General features: G+C 31.5%; 1 protein-coding gene across 1 annotated transcript in view; it reads right to left on the bottom strand.

Annotated features, from left to right (window-relative positions):
* Positions 1-261: 261 nt before the first annotated feature.
* LOC118741877 overlaps positions 262-13,183 on the bottom strand; it is a 133,301-nt gene continuing 120,379 nt past the window's right edge. Inside the window, exon 20 of the mRNA XM_036473853.1 lies at positions 262-1,031. Coding sequence (XP_036329746.1) covers positions 497-1,031 — 535 coding nt within the window. The 3' untranslated portion in view covers positions 262-496. The remainder of the gene's footprint in view (positions 1,032-13,183) is intronic.

Raw genomic sequence — 13,183 nt, 5'->3', positions numbered from 1 at the left:
CAAATCATAAACGAAATGAAAGGATAGTAAGAACATAAATATGTATGCCAGTATGTAAAAAAATATTAAAATAAAATTAAAATTACCTAGAAATTTAATAATTGAAAAAATTCACTTAAACGGAGCACCAACTAGACTTAAAATTAAATCGTTGTCCTGGCTATATGACGCAGCGCATCCTTGTTAGCCTATTAATTTATCTAAACTTTTTATACTTTCAAATACTTATAGTAACTTGTGAGCCCACATGCAAAATTACGCTTCGCTTAGCAGGCTTTATTGGCAACTTTTATTATACACATAAGTACATACTAGTCATCTCCCCTCATCATTCCACTCATTGCAACATTTCATACTTGAATGCCCAACGGCTTAAATGCCGCTGTTGACTTCTGCTAGTGCCACTACTGCCGCTGCTACAACTGCCGCTGCCGCTGCCGCCGCCGCCGCCTCTGCTGGCAAATAGTCGCCGTTATAGCTGCGCACGTCGACGATCTCAAATGATACTCTCATCATTGTTGCGCATTAGGCGTATAGTTGTTGTTGTATTGCCGCTACTACCACTAGCGCCACTACTACCACTTGCGCCAGCACTCCCACCGCTACCACTACGATTTCGACCACCAGCGCCGACGCCACCACCACCACCACCACTACTGCCGCTTGTCAAAGTTGTCACAACAATGCTCTCATCATCATATAAATCAATATCCTCATCTTCATCATCATCATATTCCGAATTTGATGTGGAGAGTAGTGCGGTGGTCACTTGGTTGCGCATACCGCCACCACCACCACCGCCGATTAGACCACTACTGCCACCAACAACACCACTGCTGCTACCAACCATGCGTCGAATCTGTGCACGTGGCGTTAATTTGGGTAGGAGTGGTTCACGTCCAGTGCCATTGCTACTGCCGCTTGTAGTACGTTCGCGCGTTGTCAAAACGGCGTTGTCCCAATCATCGCCGGTTGGCTCACACAAGGACTTGGAATGACCGTGCTGATAGGTCTCCTCGGGGATAATGTCTCTGTGGTTGGGTTTGAGTAGATGAAATAATGTGTCGATTGAATTTTGGGGCAACGCGAATATTGAGTGCAATTGAAAGAAAGATTTTAATAGAATTTTTTACATATTCTATTTTTGAGTTCGAATTATTTATGTACATATGTATGTATGTAAGTGAGTGTAGTTGGTATAAAATATAAGGACAAGTTTTTCATTTTAAAGAAAATATCGTATGTCGTAGAATGGAAATTGTGATCAGCAAAAGCACCCCATGCATGCGGAAAAAAATTTTAAGCTTCTTGAGAGTATCTGTTTAATAAAGTCCAGCTTAGATCTCAAAATAAGCAAAGCGACGATAGCACAAGTGAAAATAAAGCGAAATTCTTGAAATATAATGGCAATATGTACAATAATGATTAAAAATAAGTTTATACAAATATTTTTCAAATCTATAAATTTATTCAAACAAATCAAAAAATCAGCAAAAAAAGCGATGTTCGTAAGCATAAGTGAAAGCAGTTTAAAATACAATGTACGTATACACATATATAGATACAAACATGATTTTGATATTTTATAGCATCATATTAAAAGATAATATAGCTCGGCCAAACACTAACATATGTGTAAGCGCCAATCTATTATTGTATAATTTGTGTAGGCATGTTAGGGTGCTCCGTGTAATATAAACCTTTAAATTTTGCATGGCACAGCTCTTTACTCAGTTCTACGTACAAAATAAAGACTTCCACGAAAATTTCAAAATTTTTAAATTAATAATTTAAAAATTTTAACATATTAAAATATTAAAATTGCGCAAATTTTATATATTTTGGTATAAAAAAATAAAAAAAAAAATGCGATTTGAGGTCATTTATAAGTCAGTGGCATTAAGAACTTAAGAAAATTAAAAAAAAAACATGCTGCAATTATTTAGAAAAAAACTTAAACAACTGAGAGTTTTCATATAGCATTTGTTTGAATAGTTTTCAATAAGAGTTAATTTATCAGATTTAAATTTTTGTTAAACTTGGTAGCGACCCCTAAAAATTGTTTTAGAATTAGGAAATTTTTTGTGGAAGTCATTATTTTGTGCATAAAACAAAACAACGCGGTGTCCCACACAAAATTTAGATTTTCATATTTTTTAAGGACCACCCTAATGTATATATGCAAAAACATTTAAACGCATGAGAAGAACAAATTAGCATAAAAGCCTAAAATGAAGTTTAAAAGTAGTTTTCAAAAGCAATGGGTTTACAGTTACACTAATTAAATTGTATAAATTCACAAATAAATAAATATTCACAATCATAATTATTCGATTAATAAATTTATTTTAACTTACGTAAATATATATATATTTTTTTAATACATTGTTATAAATGAAATTATTAATAAATAATTTTAATTATAATTTAAGTTTATAAAATATTTTCGCAGTTGGGAAAATAAATGTGTTAATGCAGGTATGTCAGTTTGTAAAATAATGTAACTATGTATTTTTGTATACAAGTATGTTTTTACATATGTATGTTTTTATACAAAAAAAGGTAAATTTTCGTTTATTTTATTATGGAATTAGTGAAGAGCTATATCTTTTTCATTATCGGGAAATCGGGCACGGGAACCGGTTTTGAACTAAAGTAACCCCCTTTTTCTACTAATTAACTGAACCACTAACCGAACCTAAACCGAACCACTTTTTATTAAGGTATAAATAATGTTAGTTTAGAGCAATTTTTAACAGACAAATTTCCAAAACTTGTTTCTTCTTTTTTTTTGTTATCAGACTATTTTTTGATGTTTTATATAAATTTTTTTTCGATTGTTACTGAATAAAAATAACATATGTATAAATACATAGTTTTTTTTTTTAAACCCCGGTTCAAAGACTTAATAAAAAAGTTCAAAAACGGTTCGAATCGCTGAACCAAAAAACATATCCGCGATTTCCGAGATTTCACTTGAGGACATTTTATAAATTCTTGTTAGCCGTGTAGCCGCAGTGGCCGAATAGAAACTAGAGCGTGTGTACGGACCGTGAGCTGCAAGATACGTCGCGACGTAGGTATAGATCATTTGTATCGAAGATTTGCGTAGCTTTGTTTACGAAGGGCCTTACTTTTCGAGAACTTTATAGATTTTTCAGAATTGTTTGAATTTGTTTCCGAACCTCTCGTGTTTTGGTTTTTAGATTTTTTTTGTATTTCATCGGCTTCTTTCGGGTTTTGTTGGTTAGGGTCTTACAGAAATCTTTTTTAATATTTCGCTTTTTTTTTGGATTTATCTGCTTTACCTTAACCTTTAAGAGTTTTTGGACCTTTCGGGATTTTTTTTCAACTTTTTTTTTCTGAGCTTCGTGTTTTGTTAGTTTTTTTTTCGGATCTTTCTAGACTTTCCAATGCTTTTTCTGGATTTTCCGGATTTTTCGGGATATTTTGAAATAAGTAGGTTTTAGGTCCAATAATGGTCCTAAATTCTAAATTCGCTTTTTTTGAATGGACAATTATCAACTTTTCCTTATTAAATTCCATTTTAAGACTAAAACTGATGCTTTTCAAACAGTTATCGTTGTACTATAAATATCTACTAGCTGATCCTAATTTTTTTTTCGCGGCATGTGTTTGTTAATCGAATACTTAGTTGCTACATCTACGGTTAATACTTTTCATTTAAAAGATTTCGTCTTTTGGACTAACTGGAATGTAACTACCTTACTAAATCATTAATATATAGTTAAAAAAAAAACGACAGTTTAAAACTAGAACCCAGACGTTTCACACGAATCTTCGATATGTAAAAACACGAGACGTGTACGTTTAATTTTTTGTTGTTTAGCTTGGAAAAGACCATAGGCAGGTTTTACTTTATAGAAAGGTTTTGAGAAATTCATGCGGGATGCATTTAGATCACGACTGATCTAAACCTTCCCGTCAATCATAAGCTATTTTCGTTCATCCCATGGTCTTAAAAGCTAAAGGTATATAGAAGTACAGTAAAATTATATAGCGCTTCACACAAACAACTTAAGAAATCTTAAAAATATAACAGTAGTAAATATTATGAAAATTATAGATTAGTAATTTAGTATTTCCTAAAGCTTCCCTTCGGCAGCAGTATTTACCACTAAATATAAAATATGTATGTATGTAATTCGATGAATTAAAATACTTGCGCTTATAACTTACTTCTCTTAACTTAAACTGGAGGAACTTTAAATTTTCTTAGCCTGTTCTATGTGTAACTACATAGTATGTAAGTGTGTACATGTACATTAGGGTGGTCCAAAATAAGAATAGTCGTAATTTTAATGCTCTCACCCTCTAGGGGTTTTGGCGCACCCATAAAATATGGTTACTAAGAAAAAATGGTTACAAAAAATAGTTCGGTATTATTATTGGGAATCTGTTGAAGAGAAACAGGATCTTCTTCGAAAAATATTGATTTTCAGGAATTCCATACCATTTCCACGAGAAGTTCTTTTTTTCCCATACGAAATACATGGAAAAGTTTTTGCGCGCTTTGAGCGACCTCTAAATGTTTTTTGATTTTAAAATAAAAAAAATAAGGGTATAATTTTTTTCGATATAGAACAATCCTAATGGGTGAGAGCATAAAAAGGCCGACTTTAATTTTTTTTTTAGATGCATTTTTGGACCACCCTAATGCACGTACTTATGTATGTACGTTAGGGTGCATCACCAGAAAAATTTGTGGGTTTTTCAACGGATTTATAAAAATTTCTTATAATTTAAGACTTCTGCCAAAATATCTCGAAAAAATATTAAGATTTACCTGAGCTAGACCGATTTGAAAATACCTCAAAAAATCTCATTATTTTGACGCCGTTGATAAAAGTTTTAAAACATTTTACGCAGACCTTTTGGGATTAAATTCTTCTACCAGCTGACGAGGTTTTTTAGAAAAAAATATTTTTAAAAACAAATGTTATTTATTAAAAATCTAAATTTTTGGAGGTATTTTTTCAAATACGACCAGCTCACATAAATCTAATTCATATTATTTTCCCGAAATATTTTGGCGGCATTCTTAAGATATAATAAATTTTATATTTCCGATGGAAAAAACAGCGCCGATTTTATTTTTATTTTTTTGTATGGACATGCACCCTAGCGTACATGTATGTATGTATTTATATGCATGTGTTTTATGTATATACTAGTTCCAATAAATATGTATGTATGTATGTATAGTGCATGTGTGTTGTTGTTTCCATGTTTTGTTACTTTTATGTTGTAGTTTTACGCTGCAAATCCTTCCGTAACTTTTATCCTATTGTACCTACATACATACATAAGTATGTATGTATGCAAGCATGTCCAGTTGCAATCAAGTATTTTAGTGCAGTATTTCTAGCTACATATTGTAGATTTGTATACGTAGCTGTTTTTACAAATTTGCAAAGCTATATTAATATAGAATGGCCCTATCTCACATCGCCGCCGAAATGCAAAAAAACCGTAACTAACTAATTTTTTTTATTGCATAAAACGGTGTGGGGACTTATAATTCGATGAAATGCATCATAATTAATCAAAAATTGAATTATGGATATTTAGTTAGTTTCGGATTTTTGTATTTCCGCTACGATATGAGATAGGGCCGTTCTTTCAAACTATTTGAGTATTCAGTTCTCAAAATGTTTATATTATTTTTCTCTTAAAAGCTTTTCCTATATGTATGTATTGCCAAAAATATATGCACTTTTTTCGAATGTGAGCTGTTAGACACGTTGGTATTGAAGATTTATTCTGTAAAAAAATGTGTTTTATAAATATCAGGACGGTTAGTCACAATTGGGATGCATGTCAGAATATTTTATATAATTTGCGTACTTTTCAATCAACTTGTTTATTAGTAGTCAGAAGTTTTAGAGGTTATATTAGTTTATTGTTGTATTTTTAATTGCATAAATTTTTTCAATTGTCCTACAAAAATTTTTTTTTTTACAACAAAACTAGAGCAATCACAACTAGTTAAGTACAATTCTTATTAGGGGTATTATAGTTAAATTATAAGTCCAACTTTATTTATATTTATGTACTTATTTATGCATTTAAGCTTTTTGGTTCCATGATAAATAAGTGTAAGGATACTAATACGTGGGAAATCAGCGAGTGTCACCTTACCAAGGCATTTTCAGTTGCCGTACCCTGTCAAATCAACAACGAGAGTTCTTAGGCCCGCCCGTACAAGGATAGGCGGTCGCTCAGAGTGTCATTGAAAGGAAAATTAAAATCTCTTGGATACCTTCAATGAAAATTACTATACAATAAGAAGCTAAGATGGGCTAAAACTTTGTAACTGCGCGGGGAAACCTTGGAATTACACATTCACAGCAAGTGGGTCAATCGTCCATGGATAAATTTCACTTGACTTATCTCCACTTTCATGGCTTAAGGGAAGAGCGCCGGCCTAAATTTTTTTGATATCCACTTAAATTTGAGGGACTCAAAGAAAAAAAAAACAATTTTTACTGATGATAAATATTTGACATTGACGGCCCTGGTCTTGGCATGACAAAATGATAGCCAATAACGCAAAACACCATTTATGTATATTAATCCTTAGAGAATATTGTCATTCGCTTTTTTTTAACGAATAACTTCAATTCGTGGCAATATATCAGCCTAGTGTAGGTAAGATTTGAGATAAACATAATCCAGTGTAGACAATGCTTTATGGAAACATCTGGTGCCCACATCCACTATAAGTAAAGTACATACATACATTCCTCGTCATTTGAATAGCGCATCCTTTTAATCCTTAGTATTTACAGTTTTCCTTTTGTTTATTAAATATTCATTAATTTTCCAAATTTTGTACAAATTAAAAAAAAAAAACTTCAACAGAGGGGCGCGCTATCCTAATGACCAACAGTGAATTAGGTAAGAACGGTGAATTAGTAATAATTTCATAAAAAGTATGCTCGACAAAATTTGTATCAACTCTATTTTGCAAAATTGAATGGGCTACAAAACTGCATATCCGAAAGTTTTAAAAAATATTATTAACTTATTCACTGCAGGTCATTACGATAGCACACCCATTTGTTGATTTTTTGTTTTTTTAAATTTGGCCTTATCGGATTTTCGGTGCTTCCTTTGGACTTAGCAAATTTTCCTTTCATGGAATATAAACGAGAAAAAATTAAACAAGTGCCTTTATCCTTTTCGAAGCAATGAATTTTGCTATTTAAATGACTAGGAGTGTATATATGTATGTATGTATAGCGAACTTTGTTGTAATCACTGCAATTAGTGAGCAAGTTTTTTCGTTATCAGAAAAATTAGGCCCGTGCCCATCTCTACATACAATAGGCAATAAAAAAATGTTGCTCATACGCCACGTATTACAAGTGAAGGAATGTTAAGAAAATTTAGAAAACTAGTATTTTAACTGCAAATTAGTATTGCTCTTTTTATATAATTACTAAAAGAAATATTCATAAAATATTTTCTTGCCCTTCCATTTAAATGCCAGCTTGGCCTACAGCGTTTTGTATTTTTAAAAGATGACATTAGGCTGATCATGAGTCATACTCCAGCACATGGGGGTGTTTTCACTTAAACACAGAGCAATCATAAAGTTTCTAGTTTTTTTTTTATTCTTTTTAAAAACAAGATCTGGAGACATTTTGTGGTTCGCACACTACTAATTTTTGATAAAGATATTTTTTCTCAAATAAATCAAAATTATATCTCTGCGGTATTTTCTCCGTGCGAACTCAGACGCACTGGACCATAACTTCACCAAAGCTTGTGGTCTGTATGATGTCCTCTTTACGAAAAATACCATGGTTATAAGGAAAAAAACGACTTATTCATAATGTGAACGTTATTATTAGAGCTGTAGTCCGTATTTTTGACTATTTGAATAATCTGGATATTAGAATATCTGAATAAATAAATAACCGGATATCAGAATAGGGTCTTGATATTCAGATATTGTTTAGAATATCCGGGTATCTGGATAACCAGATCCAATTCCATATTTATATAAATGAGCTTAAAATCATTTCAGAAATTTTTTTAAAATATTCATGTAATACATATTAAACTAGATAATTTAAATAGCCTGCCTTAAACGTAAATATTTATGTATAACTACTACATTTTTAAAAGCAAACATGCATTAAATATAGGGATGTGCGATTAATCGATTTAGTAATTTTTTAATTATTCATAACCCTGATTAATCAAAAAACGTGATTAATCAGATGCCGATTAATCAGATCCGGAGAAATTACTGTTTACTCATAAAAAATTAATTGAAATCTGATTAGCTTTGCTCATATCTTTCGAGTTTGCTTTCAAAGCAAATACGATTTCTTTTTATAATACATACATATGGATGTATAATAGAATATTTTTCTTATTAACAAAAATAGAATGTCAAACTAGCACCTTCCCAGTGGGAATTAGGAGCACGTAATAATACCTTATTAGCAACTTACTCTTCACCTGACAGTCATTGCCATTTCCCTGCCGAACGTCCCTTACTTTTACAAAGGCATGGCCGCCTTATGTAATTAGGAATTTAGAATGTACATTTGGTATCAGACATACTTCTGAGCCGCTTTACAAAGTAAGTTACGTGTAATGCAGAGAAGTCGCTCGGAGTAGTTCGGCGCTTGGAGATAACTTCGGCTGCACGTTACTTTGCAACTGACAACGTAATGTGTCGTTGGAGGTGTTCATTTTGTGCTTTACTAGTAGATGACATTGGCCATGATGACAATTTTGGTACTAAAAACTGAAAGAAAACATGGCTTACCTCGTAAGGCGCTTACCTATTTTCCCAGTGGGTTACTATGTTGCTCATTAAAATGAAAACTATCTATGTGAATACATATATGTATTTAAAAAAATGCAATTATTCAAGGCTCTGACTAATCAAGGTTGCGAATAATCAGTTTTCTGATTAATAAAATTAATTAGATTCTGATTAATTAAAACGTAATTGATCGAGAGATTAATTACTTTGATTAATAAAAAATGATTATTCTTTGATTAATTAGTTAATCAGCTTTCGATTAATCAGCTTGTTCGTTAGTTGATTATTCGCACATCCCTAGTTAAGGATTAGATTATTTTCCTATTACTAAAATCGAATTAAGGATACGTTGCCACAGGAAACGAGGCCGAGCGGAGTGAAGCTGTTCCGAGCTTTCAAAGTGTTCATACAGCAAGCTTTCCAGAAGCGTTTTGGAGCTGAAAGTAAAGCTTTTTGGGATTTTCAATTTCATTTTTTGATTTTCTGCCTCTGTTGCGAACAAAAAATTTAAGTAATAGTCTGGTCAATTTAGACATTCGAGGCTATAAAAATTCCCACCCAGCTGATATAATTATCAGATATACAATTTTTGTCTAAACTAATTTTATGATAAATTTACCGTTTTGCTGAAAATCTATTTGAGCAAATATTTTAACCGCTTTTCATTTGAGGTAAGTTTTTCGTCGGAATACATGCAAAAAGCTCGTCTTCGCTTCGTTCAGTGTGAACACCAGCAGCTTCGATTCTCTCCGCTCAGCATTCTGTATGTACGTACCCTTAGAATTTGGTTACAATGAAGGCAACAGAGCTTGCCATTAAAATCGTCAAGTGCGCATTTGATGAATTTCGAAGCAAAAAAGTAAGATGTGTATTTAAAAAGCTTTAAACGTTAAGATTTTAAAAGTCGATTTTACACTGCCTCTGACAATGAAGTAGCACTGTTAAAATTGTTGACATGCGTTAAACGATTTGAAAAAAAGTTTAAAAAATATCTAAAGTAAATAAATGTATAGGTAGTTAAGTTGCTAGAATTAAAATTAATAAATTGTTAACATATTCGTATTAATTGAAATAAATTGTTAAATACCTGCACATGTGTGTACACAAATAATTTACAAAGCCTTTTGGAAACTATTTAATTGATTTGCATACATAAATTATGTACAACTCCACACTATTTTTGTAATTTTTTTAATAAAATACTTTACATCATTAATTTGTATGTTTACATATATTTTAAAAATATACATTTAGCTTAGGAAATGACTAAAAACTTTGCAGTTTAGTCTACCGCCATTGTATTTATACAGATGCACATATATATATATACATATGTATTAGGGTGGTCCTTAAAAAATATCAACATCTACATTTTGTTGTGGGTCACGCATTTATTTTGTTCTACGTAGAAGATAAAGATAAACACGAAAATTTCAAAATTAAAAAAAGTTTTAGGGGTCCCTACTAGGGTTTAAAAAAAATTAATTTAGTTTTGAAAATCGCAAAAATTTAACATCAATGTTGACTTCGACTATCTATAGCCCAGCGAGTTTATGAATTTATATGTGAATAAGTTTCAATTATAAGTAACATTTAATAGATTTCAAGTTATACTTTTGTAAAACTTTTGCATGTAAAAAAATTTAAATTTTATCAAAACCCTGTAGCGACCCTTAAATGTTTTTTTAGTCTTGAAATTTTCGTGTATGTCTTTATTTTGTACGTACAAAATTTAGATTTTGATATTTTTAAGCCCCGCCCTAATATGTATGTATACATAAATATGTGTTACTCAAGCTTTTATCTAAAACAGTAATACTGGCGATCTTAAAACTTATGACCGGAAGTTAAAGAAACTTCTTATTGCTTTTGCTTTAGGTACATAAATACTACTATACATATGTACACAAATATATTGTACATTTTACTCAAGCGCATGTTAGCAACCAGTTAGCAGCTACATACTATCACTATTGTCAAATGTTGTTGTAGAATTGGGTGTGGTAGCATTTGAAGAGACTGTTGTTGTAGCAAAACAGGTAGCTGTTGTAGGAGTAGTAGTTACATTATCCTTTGTGGAGGAAGAGTTGTTAGTAGTAGTAGTAGCAGTTGTTATAGTTGTAAATGTAGTGGTTGTAGTTGTTGTTGTAGTTGTTGTTGTGGTAGCAGTAGCGTTATCGATACTTTTATTAACTAAACTGGAAGTAGTACAATTACTTATTGGTGTAGTCGCTGTGGTAGTCGTATTAGTTGTTCCAGTAGTTGGAGTTGTATTCGTAATAGTGGAATTAGTAGTAGTGGGAGTGCTAATAGTAGTTTTATTAGTTGGTGTTGTTGCAGTAGTATTACTATTACTAGTATTAGTTGTGGTAGGATATGCAGTTGCTATGTCTTTTAATGTTGAATTAAATTGAAAAACTTTACTGGGTCTGCGTCCAGTCACAATAAGTCTGCAAATACAATACAATACATACCAAACAACACACACACAAAAGTACTGTTATTTAATGCATACCTACACGTACGCTTTTGTATTAAATACTAAGTTGGGTTATTGAAAACAATGTGAAAATTCAAAGTTTACTATTTTTGTTTTATCTCAAAGAGAAATTAAATGCCACCAAGTCTTTTTGTTAAGTGATTGTAAATATGTATGCAGAAATTAATTATGTATATAAATATGTATGTATGCGCGGTGGTTGCTGTGTATATGTGGCACATGTGCAGGTTCAAAGATGTCAACTAAGCGTGTATTGCATTTAAAAAAAAAAAAGTCTCTTTAATAAGTCACTAACTTAACGGTAAGTTGAATATTTACGTCCAATCGTTAAATTTTTATTTTTAAGAACTAGAATCTATATTTTAGTATAAAACGGATTCATAATTTGTAAAAGAATCAATCTTAAGCAATAGGGGGATTCACTAAGCCATGAAAAATACCTGCACGGCGTACAGATTGCTCGTAAGAACCGGTTTTCCTATGGGAAAGCTTTTTAATCCGTCTACTCGGTACACCATGCAAAGGTTTTGCAAGACTTAGTGAATCACCCTGGTATGTTTTATGTAGCATAAACATGTGTAGCCCACCGAATAAATAAATATATAAATAACACGCAAAATATCAATACAAATAAATTGAACAAAAATGCAGAATTGAAAAGTAAACATTTGGCGTGGAACACACATTAAAACACATTTGTACGAGTACCAAATAAAACGAGTAAGTAGGTATATCGATACTTATGTACATATGTCTATGAATAAGTACTTAATATGTATGATTAAGCCATGAGTGCTTGCTAACTCAGCACTGATCGGAAGAAAACAAAAAAAAATCGCCTTACACCACTTAATGCAAAGTATTTTTGCAAGGCAAGTCGAAATGGAAAGATTTTTGATGAGCTTTAATTTACTGACATTAGGGTGGATATGGTAAATTTGATGCAGTTCAACAATTCTCCTTTAAACAAATAGAACTGTCTCAAAATTGCCAAATCGAAAAAATGCTAACTTATTCCCTCTGGTTATTAACCGATTTTAATAATGTAACAAAGCAAACCCTCCGTTCGGCAAAAAAAAAAAAATGGTTGTTTGTGGATCCCACGCGTGACTGCAGTGAAACTTCTTCCTATTACCCGTATAGCTCACTATATTCTATGTGTAGATTTCTGCATCTGAATCTCAATGTCAATCTTAATCTTGATATTAATCTTAAACTTATTTATTATTCTAATGTTAATTTTAATTTTATTTTTAATTTTAATTCTAATTTTAATTTTAATTTTAATTTTAACTTTAATTTTAATTTTAATTTTAATTTTAATTTTAATTTTAATTTTAATTTTAATTTTAATTAATACTAGTGTTCGCCCAGCGGTTGAAATTCAACCGCTAAAATTAAGGATAGTTTATGTGAGTTGACTTGAGCTGAAATAAAATTTGTTGGAATGGGTTAAGTGGAGGGGAGTTTAGCTTAGTACTTAGCATAACATAAAATAGAATAGCATTAGATTCAATAACATAACATATGTAGCATAACACATCACAATATAACATCGCACATTCTTCAGTTGTATTTCCTTTTTATCCCTATCACTTTCTTCCTCTCTATCTTTGTCTCTATCGCTTTTAATGTATATGTTTATGTTTATCTACACCTTCATGTTCATGTTCATGTTCATGTTCATGTTCATGTTCAAGTTCATGTTCATGTTCAAGTTCATGTTCATGTTCATGTTCATGTTCATGTTCATGTTCATGTTCATCTTCATCTTCGTCTTCATCTTCATCTTAATCTTCATCTTCATCTTCATCTTCATCTTCATCCTCATCTTCATCTTCATCTTCATCTTCATCTTCATCTTCATCTTCATC

Source organism: Rhagoletis pomonella, unplaced genomic scaffold (genome assembly GCF_013731165.1).
Source record: "Rhagoletis pomonella isolate Grant_MI unplaced genomic scaffold, Rhpom_1.0 Rhpom_scaffold_00006, whole genome shotgun sequence".
Classification (NCBI taxonomy): Eukaryota; Metazoa; Arthropoda; class Insecta; order Diptera; family Tephritidae; genus Rhagoletis; species Rhagoletis pomonella.
The sequence above is the reverse complement of the archived record's forward strand: the minus strand, read 5'-3'. Positions and strand labels throughout refer to the sequence as shown.